Raw genomic sequence first — 16272 nt, 5'->3', positions numbered from 1 at the left:
AACAACCCAAACCAAATGTAGCCCTCAAATGCTCTTTTCATGGTTTGACTTGTCCTAAACACCTCCCTACCCCTGCCTCAGACACTGGAGGCAGGGCTAAGGAGGTATAAAAAGACTCATGAGAATAATCCACTCAAGCACAGCCTTTGCTTCAGTCTATAGCCAGGTGTACCAGCATAATTCAATGGAAGTGCTTCATTTGGCATTAAACTCTCTTTGTGACCTCGGGCAAGTAATTCACTTTTCTAGATCAGTTTCCTCACCTGTAAAAGGGTCTGAACTGATGACCTCTAAGGTCTCAAATCTAAATCAATGATCCCATCTTGTGACTCACAAGCATACTCAGAACTTTCATGTCTAAGCTTAATTTCAAGCCATAGAACCTCAAGGAAGCTTCAAGAAGTGAGTGGGGGGGGGGGGCAGCTAGGTGGCATAGTGGATAAAGCACCGGCCTTGGAGTCAGGGGTACCTGGGTTCAAATCTAGTCTCAGACACTTAATAATTACCTAGCTGTGTGGCCTTGGGCAAGCCACTTAACCCCATTTGCCTTGCAAAAACCTAAAAAAAAAAAAAAAAAAGAAGAAGTGAGTGGGGTCTGCCCTACCAAACAAATCCCAAAATAAGCTTTCGACTTTGTGACCCAGCCCCAAAGCAGCCCACGTGCTTCTGCACACTCTAGTAGTACTATGCTCTACCATGGATTGCAATCCATGAAGCCTGGGTCATTTTTGGTAGGTGACTGCAGCCCAAACCACATAATCTAGGGACCAACCTTCTGGATGAGGCTATCACTTTTTTTTTTAAAGTGATAACTAGGGGCAGCTAGGAGGCACAGTAGACAGACACTGGCCCTGGAGTTGGGAAAACCTGAATTCAAATTTGACTTGTGTGACCTTAGGCACTTTTTGCCTTGCAAAAAAGTAATAACTAAAATTTACTTGACTCCAGTCAACTGTGGAATGCACAGTGTTTTAGGCATTTCATGCATTGTATCCAAAAAGCTTCACTTGGTGGCCCATTTTCTAAGATGAACCTCTCTGTATAACTACACTTATCTATAATACATGCTTTGTTACCAGGTGTGAATTCAAAGCCTTTCTAGCTTGGTTAGACCTGAAGGAGCTCATACTCAGATGGCAAAATTTTATCAAGTCAATACACCATACCACAATGGGGCAGTGGAAGGAATAGCTGACTTTCATGCATCTCATGTTGTCAGTGTTTTCATAGACATTTTCTCATGGGATTCTCCTAAAATAATATAAAGAGCCCCCAGTTAGCTATTCCCAAATCAACTCCAACTCCTTTTAAATGTATGACCTGAAATCATTTAAGCTTCTTGACCTCAGTTGTTACACTGCAATGAGAATGATTAAGACCTACCAACCTCAGTGACAAAAATGGGCTTTGTAAACCTTGGAATCCAGCCTATGTAGAAACCAACAACCCAGTGAGGTAGGTATGTAGCCGGTGGCTTATTTCTTGGGTTCAATTCTGCCTTGGATGAATTGCAACTCAGACTCGGGAATGCAGGTTTTGGGAAGATTTATTAAAAGTTAGAACACAGTAAGAAAGTGATAGAAAAGAGAAGACCACATATATTGCTGATTGAACTTGTCAGGGCAACGGACCAGGCTTCAACAGGAGGCTGGAAGGTAAAAGAGAGGCAGCCCCTTCCTCAGTCTCCTTGAATTCTCCCTTGGGAGAGTCCATGGGAAAAGTGGTGACCTGGGAGTGACCTAAGTCCCACATTGGAGATTTTTGCTTTTTGGGGAGGGGTCTCTCTTGGGTGGTCCCTGGCCGATCCACCAGAAGACTATGTAATCCAAATCAGGTTGAAGGTAAGGCCCTGAGATGTGGCCTAAATTAGATAAAGGAAGAAGGAAGATTCCCTTAGCAATGCAAACAAAAGATTTAGTTTGTCTCCAGCTAATCTCATCACCCCCATGCCTATGTTTCTCTGCATCAGGTAGGCTCTGTGGGTGTTATCTGGAATTTTACAGATGAGGGAAATGAGGATCAAGGAGCTTTGACTTAAGTGGTACAGGGAAAACTTGAGTTTTTCTGATTCTAACTCTAGGATAATAACCACTCTACTATATTTCCTCTAAGGATTCCTGTCTGTGGGAGGTTTTAGCAGTAGAAAGAATGTTAATGCCCAATGGAAAAGTACAAAGCCAAAAACCCTCACCTGTCCACTTTCCCAAAACAGACTGAAATATCCATGCTGAAAAAAAAATTGGGAAAAAGACCATTTTCATCCTGGAGAGAGCATTGATCTATAGTGGATGGAGTTTCTGAAGTCTGAAAGAACTTATTAGCTATCACCATATCTATCCTCTACCTCAGTTTTCTGTAAAATGGGGAGAATAGGGTCTACCTCACAGGGTGGTTGTGAATCTCAAATGAAATGCTATCTGTATAGCACTTTGCAAACTTTCACTAAAGATGCAAATTTCAAAATATACACCACCTCCCTAGTTCCACCCTCTCTTTTCCCTGTGTATGTGTGTCCCCAGAGCTTCACCCAGTGCCTGCCACAGAGATGTCTCCTCATAGAAGTACTTGTTGACAGACTGACCATCCGTCCTCAGCTGTTGCATGGCCTCTTTATCTCACAATGTGTCCAGCAAGGAATGGGTTGCAGGAATGTGTTGAGGACTGGTTGGAGAAATGCCAACTTTTCCTGAGTCATGTGGCTTGGTGATTTGATTTGAAGTCAGTTCCCAGAATATCAGGCGCACCCATTTGCAAATGTAAATATGACACGATCAGATCAGGCCAAATCAAAGCAGTTTGAGTTGTGGGATGAACCCAGTCTCTCACCCCCACCTTTTGGGTTCTCTCCAATTTCTGGGTACTTAGCATCTATCCTCTCAGTCAGAGTCAAGGCTACTCTGCAATGACTACCAAGAGGAGCTGTTAAGGAAGGCCTGTGATTTCCTAGTGAGAAGGTCAAGAACATGGTTGAAAAAAGGTTCAAGCTAATGACTAGGACTAGATTAGAATCCATAAATCCTAACTTCTACTTCATTTTCCTTGAGTCTACCCTGTTTTTAATCAAAAACCACAAAACTTCCTTTAGAAACTCTGGTAGGCATGTTTGTGAGCTCACTGGGCTGTCCAGAGTTGTCCCAATTTTTTCTGCCCATGTCAGTCTGTCAGCAAGCATTAAGCACTTACTGTATACAAGACACCATCCTAACTGCTGGAAAAACAAAGTATAGTAATTCCACTTTAGTACTTTAAGGTTGTCAAAGCGTTTATACATGCTGTCAAAAAACATTTGTGCCCAGCCTCAAATAATTCATTTGATCTTCACACAATCCTGGGAGCAGGTATGTCTCCATTTTACTGAAAAAGAAACAAAGGTCAAGTAAGATTTAAGTGGTTTATTCAGGGTCACACAACTTGTAAATGTCTGAGGATATAAATTAAGGTCTTCCAGATTCCTCTGTCCACTTGGATACTTGGCATCAAAGAGGTCTCATTCAAATAGATGGGACACCCTGCAAACAGCTACATACATAGGAATCCTCATTTGCTTAAAGACTATGCCTATGGAAAAGTTCCAGAGAGAATAATCACTTAGAGTGATCATAAGTGGGATGACTTTTTTTTATTCAACCCTCACATGAAATCAACTATGAGGAATGTAGAGTGATCATTACCTATGCCCACACTAGTGAAGTTTTTTTTTCCTGCTTGTGCCAAGAATGTCTCTGTCTCAGGGATTATAATAGGTAATAAGAATAAAGACATTAGCATTATCTGTCATTCCTAAGTTAATGCCCTCATATAAGCCTAAATTTCATTCCTACCTCCAGAGAACTAAATTTCATACATTCCCTCTTTTCTCTCCAGGGAAAGATTACTGTTCAGGTATGTAGATTGGACTAAATGGATGGTGAATTCTCCCCAGCTCCAAAATTCCATATAATTATTTGATTTTTCTAAGTTTCCCTCCCCACTACTGGCTCCTTCCCTTCTGTCCTAAAATCCACACAAACCTCTCTCATCTTGGTGGGGGGGAGGTAGAGAGAAGGGGGAACTCCTATGACACTACTACTAGCCATTGTCTACTCTGGTGTTTGGCATTTACAGTGTATTTTAGCCCCCTCCTACCTTTCCAGTCTTTCTACATCTTCGTCCCTGACAGGTACTTTTAATTCAGTGATATTGGCCTCCTGAATAAATGGATAAGACTCTCCATCTCCATATTTAGGACATTTTCTCTGGCTGTCCCCCATTCCCAGAACCCTCTCCCTCTGCTCTACTGCTGATTCCCCAGCTTCCTTTAAGGTTTTCCCAAGCCCTTTTAATTCTAGTGTTCTTTTATTTTCTATTTATCCTATATATCCAATTCATTTGCATGTTCATGGCATTACATCACTGACATCATGGTCCTCAGAGAATAAAGGATAAACAACTTCTGTGAGTAGTAGGATGTTGGGCCAGTTGGGCAACCTGGCTTTTTTCTTCCCCTTCTCCTCCCTTGAGTCTCCTCCCCTCACTGTTCCTTTCCCCTTTCTGTCCTCTTTAGGGTATTCTTTGAGTCCTGATTGGCTCAGAGTGAATGTAAATAGTAATTGTTTCTGTTTGGCCTGGAAACCTCAGGGTCTTGTCTCCCATATTGATTTTTTAAACTAGATTAAAGAGGTCATTTTTTTTGTTTTTGTAAGGCAATAGGGTCAAGTGACTTGCCCAAGGTCACACAGGTAGGTAATTACTGTCTAAGGTGAGATAGCTGCCCCTAAAGAGGTCATTCTTTGTATGAAACAAAGCCTAGCTTTAATCAATAAAAATGCAAAGCCTCTGTCAAACTTTTAGAGACCCCTGGCTTAAAAAGGCCAAGATCTCCCAGTTTCCAGAGCCAGGGCAATCCTGATGATCCATATCTGGCTCCTGGACCCAGATGGCTCTGGAGGAGAAAGTGAGGCTGGTGACTTTGCTCTGCCCACCCTTGCTTAAATCCTATTCACCCGCATGTTGTGGCTGATGTCATGGTTGCCTTTGAGAAGGAAGAACAAAAAGCAATCCTGTATATAGCTTGCTTTGTATATGTTTGCATGTGGTTCTCCCCTATTATGTTGTAAACTTCACTAGGGCAGGAACTGTCTTTTGCCTCTACAGTTTCCCGAACCATAACAGTTGTTGAATAATGTTTGATTGATTTAGCTTTTACAACATAATTTGTGAAGGTCATGGTCTACTCTAATTACTTCCATCACCACCCCACCTCCCACCACCACCCTAATAGTCAATGATTCTCAGTTTGCCACTGAAAAACACACCTGAAAGTCTAAATCCAGTTCGGTTCTCCTCAGCCAACCTTTGACCACACCCTCCATGAAACTCAACTTTCCCACACCTGTCACGCCTCAACACCTTCTCACAGCCTTCATTGGCCTAATAAATAGTAGCTTCGCACCTACAGGTACAAAAATAAATATAGACCTGCCCTGAGGAAGTTTGCAAGTCCCAGCTGGGGAGATAAGACAGACTCCAGTAAAGCAGTAAAACTGGAGGGCGGTAATGGGATTATTAATAACTCCTTGTTTATAAATCCTCAATTTGGGGCAATGTTGGGGTAGGTTTCCACGTTGCAGAAGACAAAGGGGCAAGCTAGGTGGCATAATGAATAGAGCAACCGATCTGGAGTCAGGAAGACTTATCAAGTCACTGAACCCTGTCTGTCTCAGTCTAATGAGCTGGAAAAGGAAACGACAAACCAAGAAAACCCCAAATGGGGTCACTGAAAGTGGGACAAACAAGAACAACAGGAGAAAATGGAGGCCAAATTGACCTGGTCCTATACAGGGATTAAAAATAAAGACAAGGAGGGACAGCTAGTGGAGTGAGCAGCGGCCTTGGAGTCAGGAGGACCTGAGTTCAAATTCAGCCTCAGACACTTTGAAATTACCTAGCTCTGTGACCTCGGGCAAGTCACTTAACCCCATTGTCTTTAATTTAGATTTTTTAAAAAAGACAAAAATGGAGTGGCTAGGTGGTGGAATGGATAGGCCCTGGATTCAGAAGTACCTGAGTTCAAATCCAACCTCAGACACTTAATAATGACCTAGCTGTGTGTCCTTGGGCAAGCCGATTAATCCTATTTGCCTTGCAAAAACTAAAAAAGGGAAAAAAGGCAAAAGCGAGTGCCTGCCCTCGGGGAGCTTAAGGGGTGACGTCATGCTAAGGCCTAGTAAACCGGGTCAGGTAGAGCTCCACAGGGAAGGCTTCCCGGGCCTGGGAAGGAGGCCAGGGCACGTGACCAGGGGCGGGGCACCTCCAGCCAATGGGAAACGCCTGGAGCGGGGAGAGGGGAGCAAGGAGGCAAAATCCGATTTAGAAGAAAGCCCGTTCCACGTCACTGGGCCGCGTTGCGGACAAAGGAAGGGTTGAGATACTAACGGAAGCGATCAGGGAGGGCTTCGTGGAGGAGGCGGGGTGGGAGCTGGGCTTCCTCAGCGGTCCCAACAGGCATGCGCAAGAGTGCGCCGGAAGAAGCGCCGGAAGAGCCGACCGCCGCCACGCCTTCTGGTACTTGTAGTTTTCCCTGCTCCCGCGGCGTTGGCGCGACCGAGTCACGTGGCCACGTCCCCAGCCTCTCTCTGGTCCTGGAGGACAAGGGTGGTGAGGCCGCGCGCTCGCCTCCTCCATGGCTCCTGGAGGCCTCCCAGGCCTGGGAGAGAGAGAAAAAGAGGAGTGAAGGGCCCTGCGTGGTGGGTCCGAAGACGGGAGGGAGTGCGGGAGGAGGGGGCGTGGAGGGCAAGGTGATCCCAGGTGGGGGCGGGGGAGAGGCGCCAGCTCGGGCGGGAGTGGGCCCCGGGGAGGCAGGGAAGGAGGGGGAGGAGATTCCGTAGCGCCCCCCCCCACTGCCAGCCTGGACCCTATTAGCAATAATGAGAGCTTCCCAAATTATCCACAGCTCCGTCTAGTGTTATTGATGGATGCACTGTGCCCGTCAGTATCGCGCTTGATGGTCCCGGTGACCCCGGGAGGATGGTGCTTGCTATTGTCCCCGTTTTATAGAGAGGGAAACTGAGGCAGGCGGATGAAGCGACTTTCTGCATTTGAACTGGAGGTTTCCAGGCCCCTCCCCCCAATGGATAGGAAATTGCTATCCCTTTCTCAGGCTGGATCCTTCCACAAGAAGCTGGAGACTATCCCTTCTTCATCTCACCCCACTCTTCCCCCTCTTCAAAAGTCAGAAGGCTTCGAGCCTCCAGGGCACTTGAACCTCAACCTCACCATAGTCTGAGAAGGTGACGGTGTACCAGGTATAAAGCCTTAATTCACCATCCTCAGGGCCCCCCCCCCAAAAAAAATTGCTTGGTGGAAACTTGAGTTCTATCTCTGCTACTTTGATCAAGCTTCCTCTTTCCCAGGGCGGCTAGGTGGCACAGTGGATGGAGCACTGGCCTTGGAGTCAGGAGTACCTGAGTTCAAATCCAGCCTCAGACACTTAATAATATTTAGCTGTGTGGCCTTGGGCAAGTCACTTAACCCCACTGCCTTGCCAAAAAAAAAAAAAGATTCCTCCTTCTCTGGAGAGGTGATCTCACATGATGAAGGCTTAGCTCAGCTTGATATCTAGAGCTAGAAGAGTGGAAATAGCATCAACAGTGCAGCTGGAGTCCTTCCTGCAACAAATACTCCTTGTGGGTTGGACAAGTTACTATGCCTGCTGGACCTCAGTTTCCACATCTCTAAAATGAAGTGTTGGACAGGGTGACCTGTGAAATCCCCTTCCAGGCTAGCTCTAGCATCTGTGGCCTTACTACACATAATTGATATTTAGTAATAAATATTGAATTAATGATTGCCAAGGGCTTTTTGAATTTGAAGCACTAGTAGAAGTTGAAAGATGTAAATTTTACTTTGTAATTTGAAAATTTTTTCTAAGAACTAGATTATTTCAAAAATGGAATGGTTGACCTCTGAGAGTAGTGGTTTATCCCTTACTGGAAATGAAACAAAGATTGAATTACTGCTATTTCTCAGGTCTAAGTGGCCACCAAAGGCCTTTCCGGCTCTGAAAAAAACCTGTGATTATTTTAAGAATTTGCTAATCCTTCATCTGATTAAATCCTACTGAAATTAACAGTGGTTCTTAACCTTTTTTTTTTCCCCTCTTAACATGGAATCCCCTGTTAGTTTGGTGGGACCAATGTATCCCTTCTACTGAGAATGTTTTTTTTATTTTGGGGGGTTTTTTTAGATTTTTTTCAAGGCAATGGGGTTAAGTGACTTGCCCAAGGCCACAAAGCTAGGTAATTATTAAGTGTCTGAGACCGGATTTGAACTTAGGTACTCCTGACTCCAAGGCCGGTGCTCTATCCACTGCGCCACCTAGCCACCCTGAGAATGTTTTTTAAGTGCTAAAATAAAATACATAGGATTATAAAGGAAATCAGGTACCTTGAAATAGTGAAACACACTTTTAAAAAACAAGTTCAAATTGGGGCGGCTAGGTGGTGCAGTGGATAGAGCACCGGCCCTGGAGTCAGGAGTACCTGGGTTCAAATCCGGTCTCAGACACTTAATAATTACCTAGCTGTGTGGCCTTGGGCAAGCCACTTAACCCCATTTGCCTTGCAAAAACCTAAAAATAAAAAAAAAAGTACACTAGTCCCAAGTGAACCACTTGATTAATCCACTAAAGAATTTATAGGGATCTTAGAGAATATCATCTATTCCAGCTCCCTCATTTCACCATCATATAGATGAGAGAAACAGACTCCAAAGGGAAAGAACCTTGCCCAGCTAACAATTGGGAGGATGAGGATCTGTGCTGCCAAGTCTTAGCATTCCTTAAACAAGTCTTTGTCACGTGTCTTCTTGGAGAATACCTAGTCCAACTTTCTCATTTTGCCAATCAGACTGAGTTCCAGGAAGATGGGAAGTGACTCACTGAAGGTCACCCAGGTAGAAACAGCGTAAAACAGACATCCTGTCCTGGCACCCATATCTGACTCTTATCTTCCAGCTTGCCCAGCACAGGTTTGAGGCTGGGATAAAGGAAGGAGACATAATCCTTACCCTTACCCACAAAGCCACACTGGCCATAGAAGACTACAACAAATCAACATATACCAATGGGTATTGTCTGTTAAATCCCAGACTGCTGTGAGAAATGGAGCTAGGTAGAAATAGGCAGGTTGTTCTCAGAGCGAAGTGGTTTGAAGTAATATTTGGAGAAACTCTGAGAATCAGTGCAGTACAGAAAAAATAAATGGATTTAAAACTAAAATAACCGAGTTCAAATCCCAGTTTTGCTATTTATTATCTGTGTGACTGAGTGAGGCAGGGAACCTCTGTCCCTAGATTTCAATGTCCTTATGGCCAAAATGAGGTGGTTGGACTAAGTCAAAGGTTCTTAACCTGGGACCTCTGATGTGTTTTTAAAAGCATTTTGGTAATTGTATTTCATTATAACTGATTTCCTTAGTATTCCATGTATTTTATACATTTAAAAAACATTTTAAGAAGAGGTCTTCTAAGTTTCACCAGATGCTATAGAGGTCCACATCATCAAAAAATCTTGATGACCTAACTAAAGATTCTATAAGATTGAGTTAGGCTTTTCACCTGCCCCTACTTATATCTGTTTTCTTTTGTCTTCAGTGAAGTATTGAAATTTCCTCACCTCTTCACTGCCAGATGGAGGTCAGCCACTCAGTAAAGGAGCGCACTATTGCTGAGAATAGTCTGGTCATCCTGCTACAGGGACTCCGAGGCCTAGTGACTACAGTGGATCTGCGGGATGAGACTGTGGCCCGTGGCCGAGTGGACAATGTAGATGCCTTCATGAACATTCGCCTGGCTGAGGTCACTTACACAGACCGGCAGGGCCAGCAGGTGCAGCTTGATGACCTCTTTGTGACTGGTCGCAATGTCCGCTATGTCCACATTCCCGATGATGTAGATATCACTGCCACCATCGAGCAGCAACTTCAGGCCATCCATCGAGTTCGGAACTTTGGCAGTGAGGGTAAAGGCCGGAGGGAATTTCCTACCAGGAAGTACAAGTGAAAGACATTCCCTTTTCACTCGGATTCCTTTGGAGTCCTTGGCATTATAGCCAAAGATGGAGACTGCACTGCTTCTGACAGCCAGTTCTTCCCAATGAGGATGCAGACCACAAGGAGAAAGACTAGTTCGTTCTGAAGCCACATTTGCCTTTAATAAACCCAGGATTTGATCTGGGTACCCAAATCTGATATGTCCTTGATCTTGGGTTAATTGAAGACCATTCCCCATGCTTCCTGGCCACTGGGGCTTGGCTAACTGATCATTCAGCCTCAGAGAGCTCCCAATTCTATACTAAAGAGTTCATTTCAGCCATATTTGATACTTCCTAAAATGCATTGATGATCTTTGCTACTAAATGTGCCTGCCTAAGAGTATTTTGTGAACTCTTTCCACTCAGTTGTTTACTTCTAAAACCAAACTCGGATGCAAACACATGAGTCTTAGGCCTTCTAGACCCCCACTTGTCTATCTATGTTATGCAGAATTAAAGCACTTCAGTCCAGCCGGGAAAGGAATTGTTTGTTTTTTTCCTCTGAATCATAGACTCCTAGAATTAGAAGGGACCTCAGAGGTCATCTGTTCAGAGCTCCTCCCAACACAGGACTCTGTTCATCTTTCCAGGCCTCATTGAATTACTTCACAAGCAGCCTGAAATCACTACGTACGCGTGAGTTTTTATTCTGAGTTGCTAGTCCATTGATGAATGTCTCCTTATTAGGAAGTGGTTTTGCTAAAACCAATGTCCCCATAACTTGCCACCCCTCTTAGTTTTTCTCTGAGTCCTAGAAACATAAGTTTGATATCTCGTCCACATGATAGTCCTTTAAAGAGTAGAAGACTGTGGTTCAGTTGCCCCTAAACCTCTGTTCCAACCTCAGCATCTATTTTCTCAGTTGATGTGGTTTATTTGCTTGACCTTTGTTTTCTGAGAATGAGGGCAAGCTATGGGTTCCTAATTCCTGGGAGTTTAGCCATGGGGGACTCTGAGGCAAGCAGAAGGCACATCTTGGGGTTTGAAATGATGAGATGAAACAGAAGGGAGGAAGGTGAGTCAAAAGTCCCTGTTTACTTGGGCTCAAAATTACCTCCATTTCCTATGGTGACTGACAGTAATGTCAACAGTGCCATTGGTGAGTGTTTATTAATACTAAAGTGGTTTTTTATCAGTCTCAGCCCAGGAGGTTGTGGTCAGAAAAGCATTTTTCAGGATGAGAATTTTCCAGTAGTGTTGTCTTATCTCTGCCCTGCTGCTTACATAAAGTGGAGTCCCTCTCCTATTTGACTTTGTGGGTTCTGTAACAGAAATCCCAGTGACTCAAGAGTACAAAAACCATCCCAAAAAGTCCGCTGCTTTCAAGGGATCGAACACCAGGAGTCCAAGGCTAATGAGCTTTTTAGAAATATATTTTCCTATAGTGAGTAGAGATAAGAAAGAGCTACCTCATGAAAATGTGGCTTCCTGAATATAGAAAGAAGGCCTGAGAAGGTGATGATCACTGCCGTCTGTCATGCACTTTCCCCCTTGAAGGGCTGAAAATTAATGTCAGGAAGGAGCAAAGGGTAGGGATATTGTGATTTAGATAGACATAGACTGCTGGCTTTTAAAATGTTCTGTATCTGTAGTGGCACCAATATAAAAGCAAACTTAGGAGCTAAGGACCCCTCATGGGGGCCAGATACTGGGGTAATGAGGGACTTGGGATTTGGAAAGTATTCAGGAAGAATCATTAGACTCACCTTGGACTTGAGAGCTGGAGGAGAAAGAGCACTGACCACCAGGGACAACATTTATTTCTTTCTGTATAAAGCTTAGATGAGAAGCAACATGGTATAATGGAAGGATGACCAGCCTTGGATTTAAGCTCTGAAACCAAGTCCTGTTTCTGAGGCATACTAGCTATGCAACCAAGGCCAAGTCACTTAGTCTATCAGTAGTCCACACAACTCCAAGACTGTCAGTTACCCTTCAGTTGTCTCTGGAAGCAGCTTCCATATCTGGGATTTCTAGTAAATGATTTAATAAAAGGTTTGGGACTACCCTTTCCCCACTGAGTGATAATACCTTCATTGCCAACTTTGCACCTTAAATGACTATGGAAATGTGAGAATATTTAACAACATATACTTAAATCACTTGGATTATCCTAAAAGACAAGATGGTAAGAAATTTATATAGAAATGAGTTAAGTGGCAGCCCAAACAGGGTGACTAACCCATGTAGGTTACAAATTGAATGTACTCCACCCCCCCCCCATTCTGGTACAACAAACAGTATGATAACAATAAACACCATCATTTATATAGTGTCTTGAGGCTTGCATATGTTAGCTCATTTCATATTATATGCCAAGCTTCTAAGCATTAAGGAATAGGCTGCCAGAACACAAAATAAGGGGTTTGGAGTTTCATTCTGTTTCTTTTTTTGTAGAGGAAAGAGAAATCGGAACTGGAAAAGACAGCTAGAGTGACCTTTTTTTTCTCTTGGTATGCCCAGATGGATCTGGAAGTCCCCTGATTATATCCCAACTGTTTTTCACTAAGCCCCAGCGCAGGCGTCAAAGAGAGACCTACTCTCTCCCTTCTATTTCATCATGAAAATAGATATAACCCCTGATTATGAGCACCTAACAAATGGAAACCACCAAACGTGCCTATTGCTCACCTTATCCTAGATTAACTAAAATTTAGAGAACATTTCCCCTTAGGGAAGAGCAGGAATGAAGGTGTCAGCTAGATCTCAATTTGACCTACATCCAGGCTGAAATCATCTGCCTCTGGCTTTTTCTTTCTTCCTAATGGAATGAACAAGTGACCAAACAGTTCTGAAAGATGGGAAGGGGCCTTGAGAACAACCCTTGGGATGGGTCATGTCCAAAGTTGCAAAGCTAATGGAGTTAGGCCCACCTGAGAGATTTATAGGATCAGTGATCCAAATCCAGGATGAGCCTCAGCAGCCATCTGGTCTAGCTCCCTTATTGCACAGATGAGGAAAGATAAGTGACTCACCCAAAATCATACTGGTAATGTCAGGTAGAATTTGAGTCCAGATCTGAATCCAGGTCTAGGTCCCAAGCCAGTGATCTCTTCATTATATTCATGGCAAGGACTAAGAAAGGTCAGATAAATAAACTAGCATTGGAAATTTATCTGGTCTTACAGCTGCCTCTTTCCATGATCCATGGCAAAGAAATGACTCTCAGCATAGGACATGTTTGTCCTGGGATTGCCCTCCAGCCCACCAACTGCCTGCCAGGGGAAGCCCCCAGCCAGCCTGGTGCCGGAAGAGGGGTGGAGTTGAGAGTCTGAAGGGACAGGATGTGAGTGAGTGTGCCTGTTCCCTCATCCCCCTCCCTTCTGTGACAGTCACCAGCTGCTCAGAGAGCCTGTGCATCGTCAGCCAGCCATCTCAAGCTGTTGTGACAGGCGTCATTTTGTTATGGCAGTGCTGTCTGCATCCCCAGAGCAGGAGATGGCATGTAGAGTGTTATGTGTCTGTGTGTCTGTGTGTGTGTGTGTGTTGTCACACACCAATCTCCTTGCATCTATGTCCTGCTGACAGCTCCCCGGCTGGCGCCTTTAGGTTGGGGTGGTTTTTTCTCATAGATTTGTAATCATGTGTCCTTCCTTTTTTCCTGTCTTTCTCTGCCTCCATAAAGTCCTATATTTTCAATCAGCTAAGTGAGGTATGCGGAGCAGAGTGTAAAAGGGGAAGGGAGGGATCATATCAGTGTCAAAGGAAAGAAGATAATGAGTTCCCTGGAAAATCCAAAAACGAACTATGCCAAGAGCCATTCCAGGGACTTTCCAGGATCCCAGCCACATCCTGTCTGGTCCCAAGAAGGGAAAGTAGCATCTTGAGGCTGAGGCCCATATAGGCTTCCATTATTTAACCTTGCTCTCCTAACCACTACTCAAATTCCTTGGTTAAATCAGGACAGATCTAGGAACAGAAAAGCAGATTAACACTCAATCTGCTAGACAATTCCAACTGCCTCAAAGTGAAATTGGGCTGCCTTCAGAAAGAGTGAATTTGTCATCCCTGGATGATTAATGGTCATTTATTGGAGGTGTTGTAGTAGGTGTTCCTGCCCAGGTGCAGGTTGGCCTAGACCAGGACCTTAGAGTCCCATTTTTTGTTAGAAAGATTTTATTTTGAGTTTTATAATTTTTCCCCCATTCTTGCTTCCCTACCCCCACCCTTCACAGAAGACATTCTGTTAGTCTTTATATTGTTTCCATGGTATACATTGATCTCATTTGAATGTGATGAGAGAGAAGTCATATCCTTAAGGAAGAAAAATGAAGTATGAGATAGTAAAGTTACATAATGAGATAATACATTTTTTTTTCTAATTTGAAGGAATTAGTCTTTGGTCTTTGTTCAAAGTCCATAATTCTTTCTCTGGATACAAATGGTATTCTCCATTGCAGATAACCCAAAATTGTCCCTTGTTGTTGTACTGATGGGATGAGCGAGTCCTTCAAGGTTGAACATCACCCCCATGTTGCTGTTAGGTTGTACAGTGTTTTTCTGGTTCTGCTCATCTCAGCATCAGTTCATGCAAATCCCTTCAGGCTTCCCTGAATTCCCAGGGGGAATCAAATCATATGCATACACAAACACCCATGGACCTCTGCTCCCCAGACTCCCAAATCTTGGGCACACAGGGTCTACTTTTCTTCTGGCTGGGAAATATAGGAACAAAGGAAAAGATAAGGGGTGAAGCCATTGAGGAGGAAGCCCTATTTTGTCACTGGGGAGCTAGGATGCTATAGTGGAGGGCAATCTCGGAAGGGGCCTTAGAGACCATGAGCCCAGGACCCAATCACGTTATATAGCGCACCTAGGCCCTAGACCTTGCTTAGCCACCCTGGTCTCAGCCAGGCCCCTTCCTTAGCCTTCTCTTGGGTTTAATCTTCGCATTTGTAAAATGGATTAGCCCATCTTTTAAGTTTCAAACCCTCAAACCCACCAAAGCGTTCAGAGGCAAGACCTAGTGAGGTCCACCAGCCTGGATTGCACAAAAGGTCCAGCCAGACAAATATCCATGCCCAAAGGCATCCAGAAGCTGGAGCAGCCCCCTAGCCCACTTGGGGAAGAGACAAGGAAGTATCCTCCCTCCTTCCCAAGAGCTAGGAAGGGACAGCCTAGCACTCCGGGCCTGGGCCTTGTCCCGGGGGGCCAGGGCCTTGTCCCCTGGGAGCCAGGGCTCTCTGGGCTTTTCCCGGGAGGAGGGAGGAGGTGGGGAAGGGAGGTCGGAGGTGGCCCGGCTCTGTTTGGCAGCTCCGGAGCCCCGGGAGGCACAACAGAGCCGGGGAGCAGGCTGAGTCACCTCGCATGATGCAACCTCTTTAAAGCCCAATCTGCCGCCACTGTGAGAGGCTGAATCACGGCGGGTGTGGTTGCTGACATAAGGGGGGTGGGCTGCCGAAACTGCAGCGGTGCCCCAGAGGATCGAGCCTGCAGGGCCGGGAGGAACAGGTGAAGGGGGCTGGGGGGGCCCCGCCTCCTCCCCGAAGCCCCGGGGGGCCTCATCTAAGAGTGACCCAAAGAGCAGGGCCCCCCTGAACTTTTAAAAATAGTTATGTTGATAACTTTAAATGTCATTGGTGTCCTTTATGACCCTACTTTATATAAAAACATTCTGAGGAGGTATCCATAGGCTTCCCCATGGGTCAGATCAAAAACCACAAGCATTTATTAGATGCCTACTGTATACCAGTCACTGTGGCCAAGGAGTGCCCTCAAGGAGCTCCCAGTCCAATAGACTAGTGGGTCCAATGAGGTCTAATGGGTCCATGACGCTAAAAGGTTAACAATCCCTGCCATAGAGGAAATATGGGGAAGGATGACTCAGGCCATCAATGAGGATTTATTAAGCAGCTATTCTGTAAGCCAAGTACTGGGCTAGGCTCCGAAAATACAAGAACAAGACGAAACAACAAATAATCAGGGAAAAAAAGCTTCCTGCTCTTAATGGGAGAGTCAACAAGGACATACAAAGATGGGCATGGCAAAAATATAAAGTTAAATACAAATATATTTCCACATATGTATACATACATATATATATATATATGTATATATATATATATATATATATATTTAGATTTAGAGTTGGAAGAGGTTTTAGAGACTATAGGACTATAGCTCTACAGATATAAAGGATTATAGAAATCCCCTACCTTAAAGACAGGTTCCTCATATTACAGATGAGGAAACTGAGGCACAGA

The 16272-nt window shown here is 44.5% G+C and overlaps 1 protein-coding gene and 1 long non-coding RNA gene across 5 annotated transcripts; one reads left to right on the top strand and one right to left on the bottom strand.

Moving 5' to 3' along the window:
* Positions 1-756: 756 nt before the first annotated feature.
* LOC141508709 (uncharacterized) lies at positions 757-13389 on the bottom strand. Of its 2 annotated transcripts, none has more exons than XR_012474478.1 (3): positions 13045-13389; positions 5295-6685; positions 757-3354 (listed from the first exon to the last, which is right to left on the bottom strand). It is a non-coding gene; the product is annotated as an uncharacterized LOC141508709 (long non-coding RNA). The 2 variants fall into 2 exon arrangements; XR_012474479.1 differs by having other exon boundaries at positions 759-3354; positions 6415-6685; positions 13045-13386.
* On the top strand, positions 6467-10681 carry LSM10 (LSM10, U7 small nuclear RNA associated). 3 transcript variants are annotated; one of them, XM_074217557.1, is made up of 3 exons: positions 6594-6725; positions 6932-7283; positions 9631-10681. In XM_074217557.1, exon 3 carries the CDS (start codon positions 9667-9669, stop codon positions 10036-10038), a length of 372 nt encoding a protein of 123 aa, XP_074073658.1. In that variant the 5' UTR covers positions 6594-6725; positions 6932-7283; positions 9631-9666; the 3' UTR covers positions 10039-10681. The 3 variants fall into 3 exon arrangements, with proteins under 3 accessions (XP_074073659.1, XP_074073658.1, XP_074073657.1); XM_074217558.1 differs by lacking the exons at positions 6594-6725; positions 6932-7283 and adding an exon at positions 6467-6543; XM_074217556.1 differs by lacking the exon at positions 6932-7283.
* Positions 13390-16272: the final 2883 nt, after the last annotated feature.

Source organism: Macrotis lagotis, chromosome 1 (genome assembly GCF_037893015.1).
Source record: "Macrotis lagotis isolate mMagLag1 chromosome 1, bilby.v1.9.chrom.fasta, whole genome shotgun sequence".
NCBI lineage: Eukaryota > Metazoa > Chordata > Mammalia > Peramelemorphia > Peramelidae > Macrotis > Macrotis lagotis.
This window is presented reverse-complemented; position numbering and strand designations above follow the sequence as displayed.

What these genes read in the sequence shown, in the direction of transcription:
- LSM10 (XM_074217558.1), top strand. Translation starts at nt 9,667, where the DNA reads ATGGAGGTCAGCCACTCAGTAAAGGAGCGCACTATTGCTGAGAATAGT.